The 25,107-nt window shown below is 41.7% G+C and overlaps 1 protein-coding gene and 1 long non-coding RNA gene across 5 annotated transcripts; one reads left to right on the forward strand and one right to left on the reverse strand.

The window, feature by feature from the left end:
- Positions 1–917: 917 nt before the first annotated feature.
- SET (SET nuclear proto-oncogene) lies at positions 918–18,608 on the reverse strand. Of its 4 annotated transcripts, none has more exons than XM_083485346.1 (9): positions 18,483–18,608; positions 12,069–12,328; positions 6,313–6,370; positions 5,116–5,258; positions 4,296–4,399; positions 4,045–4,158; positions 2,442–2,612; positions 2,195–2,341; positions 918–1,801 (listed from the first exon to the last, which is right to left on the reverse strand). In XM_083485346.1, exons 2-9 carry the CDS (start codon positions 12,199–12,201, stop codon positions 1,778–1,780), a joined length of 894 nt encoding a protein of 297 aa, XP_083341472.1. In that variant the 5' UTR covers positions 12,202–12,328; positions 18,483–18,608; the 3' UTR covers positions 918–1,777. The 4 variants fall into 4 exon arrangements, with proteins under 4 accessions (XP_083341472.1, XP_083341474.1, XP_083341473.1 ...); XM_083485348.1 differs by having other exon boundaries at positions 2,251–2,341; positions 18,483–18,600; XM_083485347.1 differs by lacking the exons at positions 12,069–12,328; positions 18,483–18,608 and adding an exon at positions 8,186–8,871.
- Positions 9,012–23,800, forward strand: LOC310698381. The gene is made up of 3 exons (XR_014521479.1): positions 9,012–9,096; positions 12,800–12,861; positions 23,418–23,800. It is a non-coding gene; the product is annotated as an uncharacterized lncRNA (long non-coding RNA).
- Positions 23,801–25,107: the final 1,307 nt, after the last annotated feature.

The following is a 25,107-nucleotide window of genomic DNA, read 5'->3' on the forward strand; positions in this document are numbered from 1 at the left end:
GATTATAAACTGTTAAGAATGTGGGAGGCAGATGATGATGGGAGACAACCTCCACACAGGTGCCTGGAGGAGTGAAACGAACAATCAAATTATGCTGCTGGAGTAGAATGAAAGCATTGACACATCAAGAAACATATTGAGATGGCAGAGAAAGAATCCTGTGTGCAAACTGGAGTGAACTCAGCGGAAAAAGCTACGAAGCCTCTGGCAATTCTTCTGGAAGAAGAGTGGAAAGAACTCTCCCCCCCCCCCTAAATTAAGCTGGGAAATGGGATTGGAAGATATTGAACTGGGTACAAATTAATGAACATACAATAAATAATTATGGATTACTCTAATAATGGGTGTTGGAATTTCTTTGGAGAGAAATTCATCATAGAGTACCAGAGGAAAGACTGTTCTTGACATTTAGCAACATCAAAAAAACAACCTTTGGACATTTTTTGTAAAAAAAATAATTGCGTGGAATGGAAAATGAATGAACTTGAGATGTCAGAGGTTGAAGATTGGGAAAACGCTGTCTAGTAGATTGAGGAACAGCTGCATATCATCCTGGTGTGAATACTTTTAATATTTTGAATAATCTTTATACTGTATACATAATTGACAGACGGAGAATTGGAAGCCCTTTCTATTTACTTTGTTTTCTATTTTTCATTCTTCTACCCACTTTACTCTTAGTTTTTCGATGTCCTCTAATCATGCTTTCAAGAATTAAGTGTGCACGAGGGGCTTGTTTCACGAAAAGGAAAACTGCTATGTTGCTAATCATATAACTTACTTTTAAGAGTTTTCTTCCCATCAACGTAATATTGATTAGTCCTAATGGTACTAACTTCCATACTGAGAAAGCAAACTAAAGGGGTGGGGTCGAACATGTTTTTATTTCATTTTTCCAGTGAAGACTATTAGCCCCCTTGTGTACACATTAAGTTTTATTGTAACAAAGCAACTTGTACACTTTTGAACATTCAGAACTGAGCAACTTTCTTTTTCCAGTAAAACAAAATTCTTTTGAAAAAACAAAACAAAGAACAAAATTACAATAGAGAATGTGAAATCCAAATAAAATCCTACAGGTTCTGCTGATTCTCCATCAAGTGGCAGGGCTCAACTGTAATTAAAAAAAAATCTCCTAAGTGTCATATTTTAAACTGCAAGGATGTTTATCGGGATTAAACATGCCAAAGGAGACGCATTGTTTTGTTCAAATGCCCCTTTAACCCACCCCAACATCTGAAACCCACCCTTGCTTACATTGTCTATAACCCCCTCCTTTTTAAGCTTTTTTTTAATTAAAAAACAAGAGTAGACAGATACATGTTGGTAAATGCTGTCCATATTCACATAGAGACACAGTGTAATCTCTGAGCCCAATATACAGAGAAAGGAGGAAAAAGCTAGATTCTATGCACTACTACACAGGGGCCTAGCACTCTTCAGCTTCCAGCAGAGTGAAGGGAGGAGAAGGTTCTTTCTTCCCCACAGAACACAGTGTGTTGATTTTATTAAAAGTTTTTGTTTTGTTTTGTTTAGAAAGAGGAAATGGGGAGGGTAACAAAATGAGTAAAGATTTCATTTCCACCAATGCTGCTTGATATTTTCTGCAAAATTATTTGTGAACCATGGTGAAGAGGAGAGGAAAAAAAGACCTCAGGAGAACAAGGCGACTGAGCACGAAAAGGATTGGGGGGGGGGGGATAGACAGCAACTTGCTCCCAGGGACTGGAGATGGGGAAAACGGGGAGGAAAGAGGGTGGTTGGAATCTGTCAGTGTTCAGTCATCTTCTCCTTCATCCTCCTGTTGAAAGAAATGCAACATTTAAACACACTGTTAAGTAATCACCATAAGAATCCAAATTTCATACCATCCATTCCCTCCCCACTTTTACTTTTCAGGAGAGGCTCTACCACACTCTTTTCTGCTCTACTTCTACATCACAAGGCAAAACTGCTATCCTGACGATGCTTGCTAAGGGGCCTGTCCTAATAAACACACTGAACAAGCTTCTGCTCCTGTACTGTTCAAAACACTGATCTTCCACATGAAGCGGAGATCCTTCAAATTACAGCTACTTAACCCAAGTCACTCAAGACTACGGCATGCAGAGAAGATGCCATGGCAAAGATGACTGGTTCTGCTCTTCCTAAGCCTATTTACAAGCCATTGCTAAATGGCAAGTGTCATTCCAACCTCTCCTTCTTCTCCCTCGTCATCATCTTCATCTTCTTCGCCCTCATCTTCGTCACCTTCCTCATCAATGTCCTCCAAGCCTTCTTCCTCCTCCTCATCATCGTCATCTTCCTCTCCCTCACCTTCTTCATCATCCATATCAGGAACCTTATTTGAAGAACAATTAAAACGTTAGCATGTTTATCTTAAATTACTCAACTTCCCCCCCTCCTAGAAGCATGATGCAAACTCATTTAAAGACTCTTACCAAGTAGTACTGTAATGGGTTCGGCCAGATGTCATCTTTAATGACCTCGCCTAGTTCATCGGCACCAGCATCAGAATGGTCAGTGAACCAGGTGAAGAAGCTCTCCGGTTCTTCATGCTGCCTCTTTCTGCTGGCCTTGTTTTGTGACTGACTTGAGCGCTTTGTCAGATCCTTACAAAAAAAGAAAAGGCAACAGAAACATCAAAACTTCCTTCTGAAAGTGAGTTTTTCTACTGAAAAGATACTCAGTTTAATTTAGGAGATTGCTAATCCGTCATCTTTATTCAGAAACTGTGAAGCACTGGACCACTTACTGAACAGCAGCAGCAAACTGCTTTTGATATTCCCCACCAAACATAATTTAGGAGCCCAAGATTAAGGGCCCTCAGATGGTACAGATGAACTGTCCATTCTGAAGCAGTTCTACTTCCACAGCACTTTAACAGTCAAGGCTTCCTCATAGAGAACCCTGAGAACCGTAGTTTGTTAAAGATCTCCCAACTCTCAGCACCCTTAAGGGTTCTTTACATGGTGTAGCTGTGGTGCAACACTCTCACATGGCAGAGAATTCCAGATTGTTGAATGAAACAGACCTTTTCATCAGGAACATCCCACGGCTACAACTGTACTTTTTCAGCAGGGCCACATCCCCTTGTGGACAACCTAGACACAGCAGCCACATCCCAGCAACAGGTTTCTACAAACACACCTCCCTTTCCCTTCAGGCAAGCAAGTGGAATTATCATAGCTCAGGGAAACATCCCAGGCAAGAGGGGCCCAGATGTTCCTGACACCTGCCATGCTAAAGAAGCAGGTGAATTAGGCCATTCCAGTTTCTTTTGTGTTATTTCTGGTTCTCTCTATTAAAGCAGATGGGGCGAGAGGAAAGATTCCAACAGGTCTGCATCTAATATGAATCTTCAGACAATTTTAGGCCACAGAAGTAGAAGACAGAACAACTGAATTACTAAAATCCGACTTCTAAGCCTCCTCAAGTATCTTTATGGAGTTGCTCAGAGCCAACCTGATTACATTCAGGTTCAGATCCTCAGTCACAACACTGAATGGGCGACCTTAGGTCAGTCACTCTCACAGCCTAACCTGTGCTCCCTGGAGGAAGAGCAGGATAAGGATGGAATAAATGAATAAACTAAAACAATTAGTTTTTAATATCTTTATATGCTTGTCCCTTTTCCATCTCCCAGCAGTACCATGCTGTTTTGCAAATTAACCAGCTCCCTTCAACACTACACAAAAGGGTTGTGCCCAATCAAGTTGTACTCACAGTAGACCCATGGAATGCACCTAACTGAATCGTGTTCATTCATTTCAATGGGTCTACTTAAAGTATAACTAATACTGGATATAACCCATAGGTTGGCGTCCACATGTATTATTTGCTTCCAAAAGTTCTCACAGCAATCTCAGAAGCTCATAAATTCCATCTTCTAAAACACCAGATCACATAAAATCCATCAGATACAACCGTGCTTTGTTTCACCGATGCAAGGAGGAAAGAGAGTCTGGAGAAGACACTGCTAGTGTCTGGGATCAACTATCCCACAAAACCAACAGGGATTCAAAGAAATCTGCAGCTACGTACCTTTCCAGATTTCCATTTGATTTCACTTGATTTTGATGATGGGTCCCCACTCTCATTCAGATGAAACTCTTTGGAGAGCATCTTGTTTTCAAAATATGGATTCTCATCAAAATACTGCAGTCAAGAGAATATAAGAACGTCAATACCACTACACGGCATAGATATTTCAAAGCACGGCCTCAGGGAGCACTAGGCTGTTCTCCCAGCCATCCACAAACGTGGTAAGGAAGGTGCAGCACACCTTTACTTACAAAATCTATTCTGTAACCTGATTTGATGTCTTCAAACTCTGTCACTTCCACCCTGGTCAAATAATGCAGCGCTTCTTCATCTTCTTCTCCCAACAGTGCAGATACTATCAGAGAATTACAAAGTTTCCATCACATGTGCGTTTTACATATTCATCAGCAGAAGCATCACCACCTTACAGAATTTTATTTCCTAACCTGCTCTGAAACATATATTGCTGCTGGGTTCTTCAACTTCATCCACATAATGGAAATCAACTAATATAAGCTCAGTTCTAATAAATTATTTCTGACTTGTTTTTATAGAATGCTGAGGCCTGAAGCTAAAGTGAAGTGGGCTGCATCTGACAACAAACCTCTCCCTGCCACAGTCCCCTCCCCACCAGGAACTTCTTCAGAGATTCCACTGATGGAAGCTGTGCTTCCACCTCAACTACACTGCTCAATATAGCCAAATAATACAAAAGAAAACCAATGTTTAGCAATCTGAATAAAAGGTTTTGCATTAGAGAGTATATCTGCATTGTTTTTCATAGACTCTCATCTTGTTGTTACTGTTATTATCTTTAGTTATATCTGCCTTTTTCCCAGTCCAGGACTCAAGGTGGCTTACAAAAACAGAACAAGCTAAAAACATAGAAAAGACAATTAATAAAATCTAAGTAAACACTGATAAAAATAGAAAAAGGTTCATTAACAACACAGTCCAGAACAAAAAATATATATTGTTGGATAGGATATTCAGTATATCAAGTTACTTTGAGAAATCAGTACAAATTAATTTATAAAATAAATATTTAGAATTTATAGCACTTTAATGTACCTTGTGGGTGGTTGACAAATGTTGTTACCCAAAAGTTCGGGATTTTGGCGATCAATTCTGACCTCTTCTGGAAGAATGGTTGGCGGAGTTTGTTGTACTTCTGTTCTACTTTCAAAATTTCCTCACTTGCCTGTTCATTCAGTCTATAGCAAAGACAATACAGAACCTCGTGTTACGTACCGTCCTCCTTACAAATGCTTCGGGTAATGAGCTCCACTAACCCAGAAGTAGATGCCCCTAGTTGCAAACTTTACCCCGGGATGTGAGCAAAGTCATGCGCTGGTGGCGCAGCACCAGCAGCGGGAGACCCCATTAGCAAAAGCGTGCCTCATGTTAAGAATAGTCCTCCAGAAAGAATTTAAGTTTGTAACCAGAGTGACCACTATATCTGAATGATGATGAATTCAGTCCTAATTGTAGAGCAGTAAACATTCTCAAGTGGCATTAATTGAGTCAAATACACCCTGTTACCATATTGCACAGCATCTCCCATATATAGATTTCAGTTTTAACTCTGGTTCATAGATGTGGTTGGACTACAACTCCCATCATTCCTAGCCATCACGGCCTGTGATCAAGGATGATATGAGTTGTAGTTCATTAACATCTGGGGACCAAAGGTTCAGAAAGGCCACCAGCTCAGAAAACTCAAGTTTGCCCCACATGTGATTGCTGACAGTAGGTATGCACACAAGGAATGAAAAATGAAACAAATCAACGTTCATTCATTTTTCAACCCCTATAAACCAGGTGCATTGTTTCACACTTAAGAAATACCATGAATAGTCTTTGTAAAATCCACAGAAAGGAGGAGCAATAATGGCTGCTGGGGTGAGTGGGGGGCTTGATTTCCTTCCCCTTCCACACCCATAGCTGGCATCTTAATAAGCAGCATTGACTCACATCACTTATGAAAATCTCTGTCCAAAATATACGAACTTCTTACTGCTACCAGCAGTTTCCTTTTCAACTTTTGTATTTAATAGATGAAATTCAAATAAGCACAGCTCATGTTTTCAAGTTTCGAAGTACATTCCAGCTGCCTTATATTATAACTCTTTATAAGCAAATTACTAAATAGCAGACAAAAAGCTTTTATCAGCTATGTTGTTTGGTAAACCTACATTATTATATAACGTAAGCATTGAGATGCTTGTTAATGTATTCTGAATAAACATATAACACCATCTGGGTTACCTGTCTATTTCATTCTGTACTTCATCAATATGTTCAATTGCTTCCTGCTGCTCTTTGTCTGGAAAAAAAATGTGCCTCAAGTCAGATTCTAATTAGCAACACAATAAACACATGTAATGCTTGTTCTCAATATTGTAGATGGAATTTTGATCTGTATTGTTTCTCGATCTGCTTTGCTTTTGACTGTGTATTCATTTGCACATGCTTTCTCCCACATGCACTGAACATGCATTTTAACAAGAAAACATTCCATTTCCGTTCTTAGGCTCCAAACCTATGTACACTTACATAGGAAGTTGAGAATATGGTTTTAAAAATAAACAAATCAGACAAACCTATTCCTAAGTATAAATTCACACAGTACTGTGCTGAAAGAATTTGATCCAAAATCTGAGCCCCACTTTATATAGAGCCACAAGTTGTTGAACTAATCAACCCATCAGTTTCATTTAACTGAAAAAAGCTATGTAATAAAGAGCACACCTGAGAACACATTAATTTTCTGGATCAGCATTTTTAAGGCAATAAAAAACAGCTACACGCTACACTATGTTTCCTTTAAAAGAAACAATGCTTATCGTCTAGTGTGCTTTCAGACAGCTGAAAGAGTGGGAAGCAGCCTATTTAAAAACCCAGAAGGCGGGATTCCACGGACCTCTTAGTCTAGCCTGCATTATTTGGAGACAAATGGGCTTTCCAAAACCTGGGATGAGGGGAACCCCCTCCTCCCCTTGGCATAAGGAAGCCTGCTATTCCGGGCCCCTTTCTTTGGGAACATGGCACAATGAATTCTGCACGACATGCTCTATGTGCAGCGTGGCTTGCTGGCGTGCAGCTGCAGGCAATGAAAGCAGGATCACCTTAAAACTCATCCCAGCAAGAAAATCTTTTTTTTAAAAAAAGGCGGCTACACACGGCGGTAGAAGCAACACGTGCGCAGAGCAACGGACGCTGGGCACTCTTTTGAGGGTTGGTCCCTGCCAGACAATTGTGGGTTTCCTTTTTACAAGCAGTATTGTTTAAAGGCTGGGGAGTGCCCCGTTTCTCTCAAATATAATGAAAACAAGAATTCATTTTTTAAAGAAATCTGCCGTTGGGCATCTGTAGGTGCGTATATACATATACAGTATAAATGATTTGGGGGCGGAGATCAAGCCACGAGTTTCGGGTTTGATCTGAGCCGCCGAAGCCATGGCACAGCTGCACGTGGTGGGAAGTTGCGACCCCTCAAACTGCAGGAGGGAAGCCGCCGCTTTGTAGTAAAAAAGACACCCACAAAACGCGCCCCTCTCCTCCTCCGCCTCCAAAGTACAAAACCTTCTTCCGAGCTGCTGCAAGGCAAAAGCCATGCGTTGCAGGGAAGGCAATCATGGCGGCAAGCAAAAGCAGGGGGCGGGAAAGAAAGAAAGCACGGTTGGAGCGCGGCCGGGGAGGATATATTCTCTGTGTGCGAGGAAGCGATATAAAAGGGATCGGAAGCGAAGAGCGAGGCCTTCTGCTGCTGTTGCCGCCGCCAGAGAGGCGGGAAGAAGAAAGCAGCCAAGGGCGCAAGGAGAGTGAGCGGGCGAGAGCGCGCCGCGCGGGAGACAAAAGGGGCGCTTTAACATGGCCTCCCTCCCTCGCTTGGACTCAGCCGCCGCCGCGGCCTGCACATCCGGCCCACACGAGCGAGGCCCCCCTGCGCTCGAAGGCGCGCTTCCCTTCCCGCCTCCGGTGGCGGCCGCTGCTGCTGCTGGAGAAGATGGCGGCTTCGGAGGGGGCAAAGGAGAAGAGCCTCGGCGTGTGCATCTCTTTCCTCCCACCTCCGGGTCCCGCCCGCCATTCCCGCGCGCCACACAAGACCCCCTTTCGCCCCCGTCTCCGGCACCCGCACCTGAGATCTCGTCGGCCCCGTCGTGGTTGGAGTTGAGCTCCTTCTTGCTGACTTTGGCCGGCGGCGCCGACATGTTGGGAGCGAGAAGAGGCGGGGAAAGAGAGGGGAGAGACAGGCAGGCAAGGACTGAGAGAGCAGAGCAGCAGCGCAGCCTCGCCTCAGACCGGGCTTAGCTGGAGCTGCCTCTGCTCCTCCTCCTTCTCCTGGGTCTTCCTATGCGTGGGAGAAGACGGGGTGGCGGCAGAGCCTGGGCTCCCCTCACGCTATCTCCACACAGCGAGAGCCTCCGCCTCCTCCTCCTCTGCCGCCTCCTCCTGGTTCTGGCGAGGGGAAAGCGAGTTGCGCGCAGGCGCGCAGATTGGTTTTTATATCTCCTTTCCCGCGGCCGCCACCAGAGGGATAGCAGAATCGAAATACGCATGCGCGCTGGGGACTTTTTCTTCCTCCCGCCCCCTCGCTTACTCCTGTGCGCGTGTGTGAGTGGCCGCGCAAGCGCAGACGCGTCCCTGCGCCCAGAGAACGCGGGTGAGCCAAAGGCACATGCGCAGAAGCTCCAATGTTGCTTTTCCCCCAACGGGTGCGAGAAAACCGAGCTTACTGGGCAGGCGCCTTTACTCTTCTCCCCACCTCCATCATAGAAAAGAACGTAAGGATGTAGCTCCCTCCTCCCTATCAGGTAGCGAGAGAATTCTCTTGCGCAAGCGCATACGCTCTCTGTGCATGGGACGTACAGAGGATAACTGCCCACGGAGGGGCTACGGATAGCAGGAGAGAGATGACAAAGCGCAGGCGCAGAAATACCCTCCTCTATAGGCACAGGTTTTAAAAGATGGGCAACAACTTAAACGCAGGGGCGGATGTGTCGGCTTTAATCCCGCCTCCTCTTCGGATGCTGCTTGGTCGCCATGGATGTGCGTCTATAAGTTAATATTTGCATATGTATACATAGGAGTGGGCGCGGCCTTGAATGGAGATATGTTGGAGAAGCAAAAATAGAACGGTGGTCCCTGCGCATGCACAGACATGTCACATAAAATTTTTATTTTTCTAAGCACTGACTGGCGCCCAGAAGAAAGCCACGCGCTCTCCAAGGAATTTTCCTAGCAGTGTAATAATATAGGCTATATTGCAACTACTTTTTTGTTTGCCTTCCCCACCTTATACTGAAATCCTGCCTTTTCTCCCAGAAGCTCAACTTTTTATTTACAGTATTTAAAAGCATGTTAACAGGGTTGCCATAGCTCCAAAAGTGAACTAAAGAAATATAATGCTTAACATTTCAAAAATCTCTTAAGTGGCATACTATGAAACAAAATAATACATCCTGAAAATGAAAACACTGCCTAAAACCAATAAATCAATAAATATACAACTTGTTTTAAGAAATCTCTAAAGTGGTGTACAGTCTAAACAAGCTGTCATTAAAATAAAAAAACCCTAAAACATAATATACAGTAATACTTTTTTTAAAAGTATATCTTTATTGATTTAAAATAAATACATTTATGGGGAAACAGACAAATGAACAAATAAACAAACAGACTGTAATCAAACAAACAAATAATGAAGAAATCAAACAAACAACCACAATATAAGAAACAACAAAATTAGTATAACAAACATCATTTATACTCCCGATACTGAAATTATAAAACTTAAGAAGAAATTAAAAATGACTTCCAATTAATCTCACTGTACTTTATCTATCAATTACCTTATACCACACAGTTGCATATTTCTTATATTGTCTTTTTATCTCCCTACTATCTTATATTTATACAATACAAGGATCAGTCTAGTTCTGCCAAGATGTTTCCTTTTATACCATAGTTTTTAAAGTATTCTTTAAAGATTCTCCACTCCTTGTAGACTTTTTGTTTTGGTTGGCCTCTTATCCTTCCTGTCACCTTCGCTAGCTGCAGATATTCTACCACTAGGTTTTGCCAGTCTGCCATATTGGGTATTGTTGTATTTTTCCAATTTCTTGCTACTAAAATTCTGGCTGCCGTTATGCCGTACATGAACAATGTTCTTTTTGATTTCCCTATTTCTTTTGGCAGGATGCTTAATAAAAATATTTCTGGCCTTTTTTAATGTAAATTTAAATAGTTTTTAAAGTTCTTCATATATATTATTCCAAAATACACAAATGTTTGTACACTTAAACCACATATGCAAATAAAACCCAATTTCTCTGTTACATCTCCAAAGTATAGGTGATCTATTCTTATACATTTTAGCAAGTTTTTCTGGAGTTTGGTGCCATCTGTACATCATCTTCATTGTGTTTTCCCTGAGGTTATAACAGGCCATGAATTTTGTGTCTTCCTGTCATAATTTCCCCCATTGTTCCATGTAAATATTATAACTCAGATCTTGTGCCCATCTCACCATTACGGTTTTCACTTGTTCTTCCTTTACTTTCCATTCTAATAGGAGGTCGTATACCCGCGATATATATTTTCCTTTACTTTGTATCAATTCTTTTTCAAATATTGATGTTTCTTTTGCAAGTCCTGCTTTCTTATCAATGATTAATCTTTGATGTATTTTGAAATATTGCAGCCAATCTGTTAAATGCTCCTTAATTTCTTCATATTTTTTCAGTGTAGGCTCCTCCTGTCATCCTTCTAATAATAATTGGTATGTGGCCCGTTCCCTTTCCATATTCTTTTTCTTAACTGCCTGCGCTTCTTTAGGTGAGGTCCACAGGGGGATCCTGGGTTCTAGTATTCCTTTATATTTTGTTCAGATCTTATATAATGATTTCCTTATTAGATGATTCAAGAAGCCCCTTTACCTTCTCATATATTAAATAGGCATGCCACCCATACCGATTATCATATCTCTCCAAATATAATACATCAAAGTCCCTTAATGTTATCCAATCTAATATACAGTAATACTTTTTAAAAAATCTAAAAGTACATAAAACAAATTCAAACATGCAGAAACAGGCAGGGAAATCCTGAGGACAGCTTGCGCTAAATATTTTGCAAATTGGCATTTCCCAGCCTGTGGGTCACAACCTGCAAGTGGGTTGCAAATCCTTTGCAAGTGGTCATGGGCTTTTCAATTTATGCTTTGATTCCTCATGTAATTGTAAAACTTGCAGTTAAAGTGCACGAAACTGATGGCAGCCAAATCCATGTGACAATAAATCAATGAATCACCATGCCAAGATGATTTAGACTTGAGAAACACTATCATAATTGTTATGAGAATTAGAAGGTCTAAGACATAAAATAAATGTTCATAAATGTACCAGGCAAACACATACATAAGTATATAAACCACATGTCTGAAACAGTATAGGAAAACAGTCCTAAAGCCATTTTGAGTCTTTCAGTGACTTCAAATATTCCTCTGCAGTTTGGATGGAAATAGGAAAAGCCTCCCCATTGTCTCTGTGCTCACAAATCCTGCCTTAAGGGCACATTTGTGTATGAATAGGGTGAGCCTGTGACCAGGACTCAGGAATTAAATATTTATCATCACAAAAGAATGGCCAGGCTGTCCAGGTAAACCCATTAACAGGTATCCTGGCAGATAGGATTTCTGCTGTAGACTGCCTCCTGTGATGTATGTATGATGTTTTGGGGGGTGGTCTTGAGCTACAGGGTGAGCAATTTCAAAAGTCTATGTAAGGGCTTGTACACCATTGTTCAGGGTTCTCCTCCCTCCTGCATGTGGTGAGTGGGGACCCTGTTGCAACTGTTTAATAAAGATCAGGCTTACTAGCCACTTTGCTTCTCAATATACTCTGGTTGGCCTCTGTTATTTTCTCCTAAGGACTTTATATGGGCTCTAGGATACCCCATAAGGGAAAATGAGCATTTTTTTCTTATAACAATAACAATGTAATAAAAATATTGCTTCTTACCCCTAAATTTCACTCTTGAGCAGAGATGAGTAGCAAGATCTCTTTCATATCCTTCAGATATATGAAAGAATGCCTCCTTCCATACCAATCCGGGAACTGAGATTTGCAAAACAGGCCCTATTTGCAGTTCCATCTTCTGCTGAAGTTCAATGCATGGGCACTCCTGGGAGGGCCTTCTTAGTGGTAGTTCCACACTTATGGGATGTTTCCTTTGCCATTTGCTTTTTCTTTAACAACCAGCAGCCTCTTATCCAGCATTGCTAATAGTAAAATAAATAACAACAAAATCAGTACAGTTTTGAATACAGTGGTTAAAATCCATGCAGTTTAGACAGGTTCAGTCCACTAACTTGATTCAAAACGGCATCCAGTTGTATCTAAATATAGACCAAGAAAACCCTGCTATTTGATCTCAAGAATCATCATGCAAAAGTTTTGTTAAAATCATTGCAGTTTTGGAAGATTTAGTCTTGATTCAAAATGGCACCCAGTTGTATCCAAACATAGACATAAAACTGCTCTTTGATCTTAGGAGCCATCATATAAAATATGCTTATGGTATGTTACATCTAAATCTGATATCTAAAATCACTTTCTCAAGTATCATCAAAATGTGTGGTGTAGTGCTTCAAGTGTTGGACTGGGACCTTGGGAGACCAGGGTTCAAATTTCTACTCAGCCATGAAGTTCACTGGATCATTGACTATATCTCTGCCTCACCTGTCTCACAGGGTTGTGGTGAGGGTGAGGAAATGAGAAGTGTGCATGCTACCATGAGCTCCTTGGAGGAAAGGTAGGGTATTAAATGGTAAACAAATAATAAAAAATAAATATTATATAAATCCACTCCCCCAGGCAAACAAAGGAAAGAGTGTCAGATAAACCAATCCTCAACACAGACCCCTTTCTTACTTGGTGTAGCAAAAGTCTGCATAAATAGAAAAATCTTCACTAACCCCAAACGGGCACAGAAGAATAGCTGTTTGAACCTCACGGAGCAAAGTATTGCAGAATGTGCACAGTCAACTGAATGCTATTTTTCCCCCTTTTCGTTTTATTTAACAAAATGTAAATACTGATTAATTGTAGTAAAGCCTCTTAAGTGGTGTATTAAAAATATAAAAATGATCAATTAAAACAGCAAAAAAACAACAACAAAAAACTTAAGGTTAATTAAAAGGCTGCAGTCTATGGTAGACCTACTCAGAGTAGACCAATTGAATTTAATGGGCATGACTAAAGTAGGTCCATTAATTTAAGCAGGTTTACTCTTAAGTGAAAAAAACCATAAAACTAGCAACCCAACAGTGAAGGCGAAAAACATTTATTTCGTATATTAACGGCAAGCATTTTAAGATTGTTTCACAATTGTCTTTCATGGTCATTTTTGTAAGTAATACAGGTGTTGTAACAGTGATGATGTCCTCATCACTACAGAGGAAGCTCGCCAATCATTTACCTCAGGTTGGGCCTAAAATAGCTCCCTCAATGCTAACTGTGACTGGGAACTTTTGGATAAACAGGGTTACAATTTACTTAAAAATAGGATAAAGACAGGGATTTCAGCATAAAGTACAGTGGTACCTCGGGTTAAGAACTTAATTCGTTCTGGTGGTCCGTTCTTAACCTGAAACTGTTCTTAACCTGAAGCACCACTTTAGCTAATGGGGCCTCCTGCTGCTGCTGTGCCGCCGCCACACAATTTCTATTCTCATCCTGAGGCAAAGTTCTTAACCCAAGGTACTGTTTCTGGGTTAGTGGAATCTGTAACCTGAAGCGTCTGTAACCTGAAGTGTCTGTAAACCCGAGGTACCACTGTAATTAATGAAATACTAATATTAGTGATAGTGAGCCAAGTAGCTGAGGTAGAATGTGAAGTGGCAGAGGTTCACAAAATGGCCACCAATTTGAAAAACAAGTTGGAAACTACTAACAGGAAAGAAAATAAGGGAGGAAGAGAGATGTACACAAGGAAATCACCCTGTTTCCCCAGGTGTGATAAGGAAAACAATATTAAATATATATATATATATATTTTAAATAACCAGTCACATGATGGCTGATAGCCATGCATGCATGATGGCTGATAGCCGGCCGTCTGAAAATGGATAGGTGCAATGTCTTGCTGGACTTTAGCAGGGAAAATTGAGGGCGACTGAATTGAAAGCTCTACAATGGCTGTTTTTAATCTAGCCGAGACCAACAGACCAAATAGACCAAATAGAGCTTGTGACACAAATTTTAAGGTGCACACATAGCGGACACATGCTCCACAGAAAACCAATCCTTCACCCTTAAAAAAAAAATTCCCTGAAAATAAAATCACTTTCAGGTTCCCAGGGCAATTCTGAAGCTCATCTTGACTCTCTTCATGTCCCCAAAGATGTTCTTTTTTTTAAAAAAATTATATTTATTGAAAGTTTAAAATTACAGAAAAAAGTGAAAAAAGAGATTAAACAATACAAGTCAATACATATAAAAAAGAAAAAGAAAAAAAGAACAAAACACACAATACATCAAGGCCAAAAACAAAAGCAAAAAAATTAAAAATAGATCCAATATTTCCATATCTTTGTCTTTCATTGACTTGTTTCATCGACCTCCTCACACCTCCCTTTTTTGTATTCTAGTTATTAATTATTTCAGCAAATCCTTTCCATCTTTCACTATTTTCTGTCATTTAATTGTCTTAATTTATTTTAACCTTATCTTACCATAAAAGCCCTAAAACTTAAAACTTATTTGTACATAACTCCTTATAACATTTCTACTAAAGCCATATAGTTTCATTCCAACATTTTTCTAACACTCATAAATTTTACAATATTTCTCTAAATAAATTTTTAAACTTTCTTCCAATCTTCATCCACCGTCTCTTCACCCTGGTCTCGGGTTCTGTCAGTCTTTTCTATCCATTCCATCTAGTCCATCAACCTGGTGATCTCCTGTCCGAGGCTCTTAACTCTTTTCCATGTCCCTTCTACAGATCTTCTTCATATTTATACCTACACTTTACTTTGTCTTCTGCTGATCTTGTTTTAATTTCCTTCCTTTGTCACTGAGGAGTAGATCTCGGGAAGACTCCAACCTAACAATGTCTTTATCCCTTCTCGACAGGTCAGCCCATTCTCCATCGACAGGGCCAAAATCCAAAAAATATTTCAAAACATGTTTCAAAGTCCCTCCAAAGTTAAAGGCCCTCGCCACTCCAATCTCCCCCTGGCCCAAAACCAGATCCCAAAGGCCAGAGCATCCCTGCATAAGGGGATCTTTCCAACTTTCCTTCTCCAATCCAAGCGGGACTCCATCTCTCCAAACCTGGCTTTCTCCAGATTCGGTCTTCAAAAGCAACAGCTTATGCTCATACAAGGCCGAGGCTCTCTCCACTTGTATTACTTGAGGTTCAACAACCACCTCCTCCTTTGTCTTCTCCACAGCTTGCCATGTCAAAGCAGATTCCTGGGTCGGTTCCTGAGTAGTTTCTTTACAAGTATTCACTTTTTGTCCCAAATCAATCCTTTTTGTCCAAAATTGTCAATGCTAGTAGTCATCGCATCCATCTTCTCATGAAGCTGTTCCAATAAGGCACTTGTTTTGCAAAAAGCAATCATTAAGGCTTCTTCTGTCCACATTCTTGTCCAAGGTCAATGTCTAATTCTCATGGTCTTTAATCTCTACAGCTGGAGAATTCCCCAGCTCCATTCCTGCAACAGTTCCAAGAGCTCCCTCTAGGGGAAACAGTTTCTATTTGTATCCGTCTTTTTAAAAGCAGGTCCAGCAACAAAGCTAATTTCGATTTTCATATATTTTGCTCCTTTCAAGTGCAAAAGGAAACATTGGAATCAATATGTTTCTCTTGCTTAACTATCTGTCAGCATACGTTTTATTCACAGTCAATGAACTTTCCCAATACGTCGCTCCCTGGCAGCCCATTCTCAGGTTCAAAACGGTGGTAATTTATCTTTCTTCACTCTCTCTCCTGCAGGCTTAAACAATCTAAACTTTCCCCCTCTTCTCCTGCTTCCAAGGGGGGTTTAGTAATTTTAGCCGATGGAGAAAAGAGGAAAAGAGAGGACCCAAATAATTACCGCCCAGTCAGTGTGACATCAATACCAGGGAAGATTCTGGAGCAGATCATTAAGCAAACAGTCTGTGAGCACCTAGAAAGGAATGCTGTGATCACCAATAGTCAGCATGGATTTCTGAAAAATAAGTCATGTCAGACTAACCTGATCTCGTTTTTTGACAGAATTACAAGCCTGGTAGATGAAGGGAATGCAGTGGATATAGCCTACCTTGATTTCAGCAAGGCATTTGACAAGGTGCCCCATGATATTCTTGTAAAGAAGCTGGTAAAATGCGGTCTTGACTATGCTACCACTCAGTGGATTTGTAACTGGCTGACTGACCGAACCCAAAGGGTGCTCATCAATGGTTCCTCTTCATCCTGGAGAAGAGTGACTAGTGGGGTGCCACAGGGTTCTGTCTTGGGCCCGGTCTTATTCAACATCTTTATCAATGACTTGGATGATGGACTCAAGGGCATCCTGATCAAATTTGCAGATGACACCAAACTGGGAGGGGTGGCTAACACCACAGAGGACAGGATCACACTTCAAAACGACCTTGACAGATTAGAGAACTGGGCAAAAACAAACAAGATGAATTTTAACAGGGAGAAATGTAAAGTATTGCACTTGGGCAAAAAAAATGAGAGGCACAAATACAAGATGGGTGACACCTGGCTTGAGAGCAGTACATGTGAAAAGGATCTAGGAGTCTTGGTTGACCACAAACTTGACATGAGCCAACAGTGTGACGCGGCAGCTAAAAAAGCCAATGCAATTCTGGGCTGCATCAATAGGAGTATAGCATCTAGATCAAGGGAAGTAATAGTGCCACTGTATTCTGCTCTGGTCAGACCTCACCTGGAGTACTGTGTCCAGTTCTGGGCACCACAGTTCAAGAAGGACACTGACAAACTGGAACGTGTCCAGAGGAGGGCAACCAAAATGGTCAAAGGCCTGGAAACGATGCCTTATGAGGAACGGCTAAGGGAGCTGGGCATGTTTAGCCTGGAGAAGAGGAGGTTAAGGGGTGATATGATAGCCATGTTCAAATATATAAAAGGATGTCACATAGAGGAGGGAGAAAGGTTGTTTTCTGCTGCTCCAGAGAAGCAGACACGGAGCAATGGATCCAAACTACAAGAAAGAAGATTCCACCTAAACATTAGGAAGAACTTCCTAACAGTAAGAGCTGTTCGACAGTGGAATTTGCTGCCAAGGAGTGTGGTGGAGTCTCCTACTTTGGAGGTATTTAAGGAGAGGCTTGACAACCATATGTCAGGAGTGCTCTGATGGTGTTTCCTGCTTGGCAGGGGGTTGGACTCGATGGCCCTTGTGGTCTCTTTCAACTCTATGATTCTATGATTCTATGAGATTTAATCCTTTACAGAAGACTTTCCAGACTTTAGCTTGCAATGTCTTTGCTTCAATCTATTTACAAAAGCGGAAGGCGGACTTCCTCTTTGGAACCTTCCCGCTTCGGTGCCAAATTAAAGATGTTTAGTAATCCAATTTTCCGTTCTACTCACAGGTAGTTGTTTAAAGTCCAATTGTCCACAGGAAAAGTCAGCGCTCTCCGGCAACAACTATCACTTCGTTAAAAAAGCAGTCGATTCGAAGCACCGCGCCGCTCACCCCACGTCGCTCCGGATCCCCGAAACCGGGTTTCCCCGCGAGTAGGGGAGACGCAAAAGGTGCCAGCCGAATCCCACGTCCACAGTCTTCTCCCGCCTGTGGTTTTTAATGGGTCTCCACCTCGCCGTGGCAGTCCAGACCCTGATTTCCACGAAGCGGATTCCTCCCGGTCAGAGGAAATCCGCCATTGCCGGAGGCGCTAACCCGGAAGTCATGTCCCCAAAGATGTTCTGTGCCATAGAAGGAAGTATATTGGAAAAACCTTTCCCAACAGTTCTTTTCATTTGCAAACTCCTCCAAATACATAAAACATCTCTCATGAATAGGGGAGGTCTGTAACAATAGACTCAAGAACTGGGGTACAGTGGTGCCCCGCAAGACGAATGCCTCGCAAGACGGAAAACTCGCTAGACGAAAGAGTATTCTGTTTTGGAGGTGCTTCGCAAAACGAATTTCCTATGGGCTTGCTTCGCAAGACCACAATGTCTTGCGAGCTCCTGCTGGTTTTTTTCCTCCCCCCCCCCTTTTTCCAAGCTGCTAAGCTGCTTATCAGCTGATCCGATCAGCAGATAAGTTGCTAAAAGCCGCTAAAAGCTGCTAATAGCGCTAATCCGCTAATCCTTCAATGGGCTTGCTTCGCAAGAAGAAAAAACCGCTAGACTAAGAGAATCAGAACGGATTCTTTTCGTCTTGCGAGGCACCACTGTATTACCATTTCCAAATAATGGCCTAGACTGTCCAGAATAAGGCAATCAGCAAGCACTATCAGGTGTCTTGACAGACAGGAGACAGGTCACACTGTCAGGCTCGGGAATTCTCCTCCCCACCCCTACCCCCATCCCTTGGCAGCAAGAAGTAGAGAAAACAAGGTAGAGAGTCCTTTTTAATGAGTTTATTCATTCATAATAGCGAGAGACAAGAATGCAGTATGCCCTGATAATGACGTTGCTCCAACTGAGCTCCTCCTCCCTCCTCTCTAGCAACAGCATTTCCCCTTACAGTGGCCGCTCATGGTCAATTGTCTCTGAGTCCTTTGTTCCTGTACAAATGCCAATTTCTGGGAGAAGGGGGTCAGAAATATTCTCCAGTGACAACGTGTCTCTTTCTGTTTGATGCTTTTGGATGATCTTTGACTAAGGGGCTGGGCAATTTAAAAGTTGTTACAGTGGTACCTAGGTTTTCAGATGTCTCTGTTGATGAATGTTTTGGAACCCGAATGACGAAAACCTGGAAGTAAATGCTTCCGTTTTTGAACGTGCCTTGTAAGTCGAATGGCTTCCGCTGCGTGTTTTTCAATTTTCACATTTGCAGCCAGCTGTTTGTGCCTCGGTTTTTGAATATTTCAGATCTCGAACCAAGGTACCACTGTACACACATCTGGGTCCTCACCTCCTTGCAAGGTGGGGAGGGAGAGGAACTCTTTTGCAATAGACTTTAAAGATCTGCTTTGCTTTGACTGCTTCCTGCCTCTACTCTTTCTTCTCTGTCCGATAATTAACTTAGGGGATACTGGGTCACTTGATGGGGAGTTGGGCTGTAAATACTAACCCCAAATTTTTATTATATCAAGCTGGGTGCACTATTTCAGTAATGACATGCTGCGTGGGAGGGGGGGGGGACAACCAGTCCTCTACCAGTTATGCTTAAAAGGGAAAAAACCAAAATGCTGAAAGGGACAAACTCCCACTTTCGGTATACACCGTAGCCTGAAAGTAACATCCTCTTCACCTGTTATCCTGGGGGCAAGAGGTCCCTTCTGTTGTCTTAGGGTCAAGCCACACACTGCAATAGGCACACTTAATCACCAAAAGTATGCTTAAATTTCATTCTTGGAGAAAAAACAGCTGTACAGTGGTACCTTGTGTTACAGGCGCTTCAGGTTACAGACTCTTCAGGTTACAGACTCTACTAACCCAGAAATAGTACCTCAGGTTAAGAACTTTGCTTCAGGATGAGAACAGAAATCGCGCGGCAGCAGCAGGAGACCCCTTTAGCCTTAGGAGGTACCTTACGTTAAGAACAGTTTCAGGTTAAGAATGGACCTCCAGAACGAATTCAGTTCTTAACCCAAGGTACCACTGTACATTATTAAGTCACTGCTAGCTTGTCATCCTCAGTCGGTAAACCATATAGACTAGTGGTTCCCAATTCACTAAGTACTATGGACCTACTGCTTTTCAAAAGCCAAGCCATGGACCCCCTACTTTTGAACATTTAGATATCTCTGTAGTAGTTTTTGTTATGTGAATGGTGCCACAGACCCCCTTGGTGGGTTACGCAGACCCGCTGCGAACCAGTTGCAAACCACTTATATAGGCCAATAGGCTTTTTAAATCAAGATGCTAAAATATTTATAGCAATCTTTACTGCAAGACTTAACATATTTATTTCTTCCTACATCACAACTGATCCAATCCCCAGGCTACGAAATGTCATCCGTGACAGCAAAAGCAAAAATTTACCACTAGTAGTCATATTGCTTGATGCATGTAAAACTGCCAAAACGAGTCAATTGGCAGTTCCTTTAAGTGTTGATGTAAAAAATGAGCATGGGACAGTATTTCATGGCTTCTATCATGAGATTATACAAAAACTCACATGCTCAAGTCAGGATGAGTGGCATAGATTCTAAAGCTTTCTCCACTGCAAGGGGAGTAGGTGCAACATGGATGGCATCTATCGCCCATCTTGTTGAACCATTCCAGTGCCGGATTTACGTATAAGCTAAACAAGCTATAGCAGTGGTCAGCAAGGTTTATCTTGCCTGGGCTGGATCAGTCCAGTGGATATCCTTCCGTGGGCTGGATTGCGCCTGAGCCTGCAATTTTCAGCGTCTGTGTCTGTGCAGATGCAATTTTCAGCACTGCGGAAGTGAGTCCCCACGCTGCACTGTGGCAGTTTAGTGCAGCACGTGAGCAGGCAACTCGATTAGGGCAGCTCATGGGTCGGTCAAACAGCCTCTGTGGGCCACTTCTGGCCCATGGGCCTTAGATTGCTGACCTCTGAGCTATAGCTTAAGTCCCACTGTCTTGGGGCCCCAAAAAAAATTAAAGGAAAAAAAACCTGGATGTACATTTCCAAAATATAAGATAAAAAACAAATAAAATAAAACTGTTAAGTTGTGGGTGAACATATCGACGACACATCGATTCTTCAAACATCTCTTGTTTATTCACAGGCCAGAACAAAACTGAACTGAACTGAAGGGTTCAGCCAGCCTGCTTATATAGAGCGCCACTAGAACGCAACAGTAACCATTTTCTGTAACTATCCAATCACTGAACATCACTTTCAATCCCTTATTTGCATATGTGGACCTGAGTGAAAACTATCTACAGTATTCCCCTGCTGGCCCAGGGTGAGAACTTTAGTACATAACAAAAACCTACATAAAGCAACAGTGTTTTGTGTTGTATAGGCTCCTGTGATATAAGGAATGGGCGCTGCCTGCTAGCCTGCTCCCTAAAATATCACTGGTTTGCTCATTTCTATATATAGTGGTACCTTGGTTCTCAAACTTAATCCCTTCCAGAAGTCTATTCCAAAACCAAAGCGTTCCAAAACCAAGGCGTGCTTTCCCACAGAAAGGAATGCAAAACAGATTAATCCATTACAGACTTTTAAGAACAACCCCTCAAACAGCAATTTAACAATGAATCATGATAAAATTACACAATTGAATGGGTATTGGGTAGATGCATTCATATAATTAGACCTGTGAAATATTTTTTTAATGTACAGGCATGTATAGTATTTGTATTATTTATGAATGTGACCTATTACTAGAAATACCGTCTTTTATACTCACTAAGTGTAACAGGGTACAAAGGTCTGCTGTCCCAATGAACAGTGTAGACTACAATGGTGATATTGATAGTATATTTAAAAAATGCATTGTATGAATTACAGTTGCATTGTACAGGTTATAACACTTAATTTCATATGAATAAAGCTATTTATCATTATGAGTCATTCGCATCACGTATTTACACCTATCATTATTTCATGTTATAGCAAGTTTCTAGAGACTAGATGATTAGTCTTTGTAAATTGTGTTCCTAAAGGAACTTTTGTTCTTGCCCAATGCCAATGTGTTTGCAGTATTAAGTTTATGAATGAAAAATCATTTCAAGTTAGAGCTGAATAATTATTTCACTATGATTATACTTCTTCTTAATTGTATTTCAGTTCAACAATGACTTTAATAAAATACATCTTTTGTGATGTGCAAATGACTTGAGATACCTATGAGGTCCATCAATTACCATAGAGCATATATTCAACACACAAAAAACCCAGCGACAATTTGTTGTTGACAAAGAACAGCTGGACATATAAAGGGCCCCATTACCTTCAGTAGCTTAGGGCCACATCAAACTTAAATCCGGCCCTCCGCACTGCCTCACCTCCTCCTCCCAAGAAGTCCCAGGGCAGGTAAGTTTCTGACAGTGGGCAACTCCAGAGTTGTCTGGCTCCTTGCCCCAGCTTGGGCGGCAGTGCTTTGGGGGTGTCTGGTTGCCTCTGGATGTCAGGGGTCCTCAAGGAGGAAGACCTTTGTGGCTTCCCAAGGAGGGAAAGGCAGTTTGGCAGGGCTAGAGCAGCCGCTTGGCTGGCGAGGGGGGCAAGAGGGGCATATTGCAGTCAGGGCTGGCAGGACTGAATGAGATGAATCTGAGGCCTGACTTGCTACAAGGCAGCCTCCTCTGGTCCCCTGTCCAGTTCCCTCGGCTTGCATTCTTTTCATTTTTTTCATTCTTTGCATTCTTTTCACATTTCATATAATAGCGTGAGATTAATATATCATTATTGTGTGGTCGTGATTCGTGAAATCGTGATTCTGTGGCATTGTGGCACGAAATCATGGTATCATGCTTTCGTGATTGTATATCATGACTGTGTGATATCACGAAATATGCAATCGTTATATATGGGGGGGTGTTATAGGAGAGGTACTGTATTGGCCCAAATATAAGATGCACCCACAAATAACTGCACCTTTAAAATTGAAGGCTAATTTGCGGGTGCGGCCCGCCTCCTGGTACTACTGCCCTGACCGGGGGGGGGGGGTGGCCGACGCTGGCGCTTGGTTCTGAGCACACTGCACACCCACCTCCCGTACTACTGCCTCCCAGCACGGCCTCCCCAAGGCGGAGCTGGCAGCCCCCACATCCCCCATTCAGGGCGGTAGTGTCAGGAGGTGGGCACATAGCGCTTGGTTCTGAATATAAACTGCACTTAACTTTTCACGGCTGGAATTTGAAAAAAAAAACAGGTTTATATTCGGGCCAATACGGTAATACCTCTGGTGCGGACACGTCATGCTCCTACTGGAGTAGTTTGTCAATTTTGGTCCTCACCCTGCACTCCGCTCTCACCTGTGGCTCCTAGAAGCTGTCAGCATGCGACAGCAGCCACATCTGGAAACCACTTTGGTTGGCTGGCTAAGCCAGGTGAGAGCAACTGATGGGTCTCTAATCCTCAGTGAGTTAGAGACTTCCCCTGCATGCAAAGACAGGCTCAGGTGGACTGAGCAGATGAGACCAATAACAGATCCAATGGTCAAGACAACAGTATCTGCATGTGCTGTTGAGGGAGAACAAAATGCATTGCCTTTAGTTTCATTGTTGACTTCCGTGGTTTGTTTCAGGGAACTTGTTGCAAAACTGAGAGCCCACCGTGATTTTTACAGCAGTTTGCCAGAATACAGCTGAAGCCACAGCTACACTGCGTAGAGCAATAGCCTTTGCTGGAATGACCAAGAAATTGTAGAAAGAGGAAATGAGTCCATTTCTTCCCCTTCTTTCTTCTCTAGCATTGCTGCATTTTTTTTATATTAAAGCTGCAATACTTGTATTAATGAAAGAACTAAGCAATTCTGGTAAAATGGCCAGATTAAAAATCAACAAATCCAAATCGGAATTTAATCTATATGGGTATCATTCCATCTGAACAGTCAATCATTCAAAAACAGATGAGCTGTAAAATCTGCCACAAGGTAATAAAATATTTGGGAGTGCAAAAATCTCATCAGCTCAAAGAAAACAAACTTTACACCATCATTTTTTACAGGTATGATGGGATCTTAGATCTTGGAATGACCTACATTTATCATGGTCAGAATAGCTTCTGTAAATATGGCTATCCTTCCCCCCCAAAAAAAATTCTCATGTGCTGCCAAGAATGATAACACCTAAGCAATTTGGCAGCACTCAATAAACACTCAATTAAAGTTTGGCAGTGCTCAATAAACTTCATACAGGAAGGGGGAAAGCGCAACTAGGCTCCAGAATTATGTATGGAAGTGGAGGGTTCTGAATCCCACACCTCCAAAGCATTACAAAGCATTTGATGTCATTCATCTATGAATGAAAGGGTAAACCATGGGTAGATATAGAAATTTCATATCCAATATATTGAGAATATATTTTCTACTTCTTCACTCACTAAAAACCATACCATTATAAACCCTTTCCTCCTCACTACACTGAATGTTTGGAAAATATTTAAAAAATAGCCTCTTACAGTATCGCCCCTTTGCTTCCATCAATCCTTTTAAAAAGAAGGTGAATGCTTAGACTGGAATGGTTGGAACAGGTGGACTTTAGAAACTAAGAGACTTTTATGAAAATGGTATTTCGCTACAAAAAGAACTATTCATAGCTGACATACCAAACCTTAAATGGTCATGGTACCATTTAAACCAGCTGTTAAAATGCTTGTTAAACCCACATAGCAAATAAAAAATGGATGGCTTTTGTAGTCCAAGTGACTGTTGAAACTTTTTAAGAGTGCTGTCTTCAAAGAAATAAGCTTGATTTATGACAAAACCATTGAAATATCTCTTGCACTAGCACTACTTAGGTGAAGATTACCCTAATTATGACCTCTTAGCCTTTCTATTGACAGTTGCCTGTACGGAGATAGCCAGATGCTGGAAAACTGGTGTTGGGCTGAACACTGATTCTTGGTATACCAGAGTATGACCAGAGAAGAAAAGGGGCAAGCAAAATCCCTATTCCTTTTATAACATATGACAAATGTTTATTGAATACACAAACTGTTCAGACTGTAGCAAGAATCCACCCAACACTCATGGGAAAATCCTTCACCAGGTATTATAGATATTTTGGGGGCCTACTGCACTCTTTCCTCTTTCAACAAGCCTTTTGAGATCTTTCTCAGTGTGGATCTGCATTGGACAGTTCAAGATGATTTAGTGTTTTATTTCTTCATTGTTACATAGGAAGGGCGGCAATATGAATTAAAAAATTAACTCAGGACCATTATTTTCTATTAGTCTGCTCAGAATAAGACTTAGTTGGATGCAATCCAAAGAT

Source organism: Podarcis liolepis (genome assembly GCF_965112155.1).
Source record: "Podarcis liolepis genome assembly, chromosome: Z".
Classification (NCBI taxonomy): Eukaryota; Metazoa; Chordata; class Lepidosauria; order Squamata; family Lacertidae; genus Podarcis; species Podarcis liolepis.

Coding starts and splice junctions, on each gene's coding strand:
- SET (XM_083485346.1), bottom strand. CDS start 12,201: ATGGAACTGCAAATAGGGCCTGTTTTGCAAATCTCAGTTCCCGGATTG. Junction 4,400..5,115: donor ATTTGTCAACCACCCACAAG/GTACATTAAAGT, acceptor ATTCTCTGATAG/TATCTGCACTGTTGGGAGAA. Junction 4,159..4,295: donor CAGGTTACAGAATAGATTTT/GTAAGTAAAGGT, acceptor TCTTGACTGCAG/TATTTTGATGAGAATCCATA.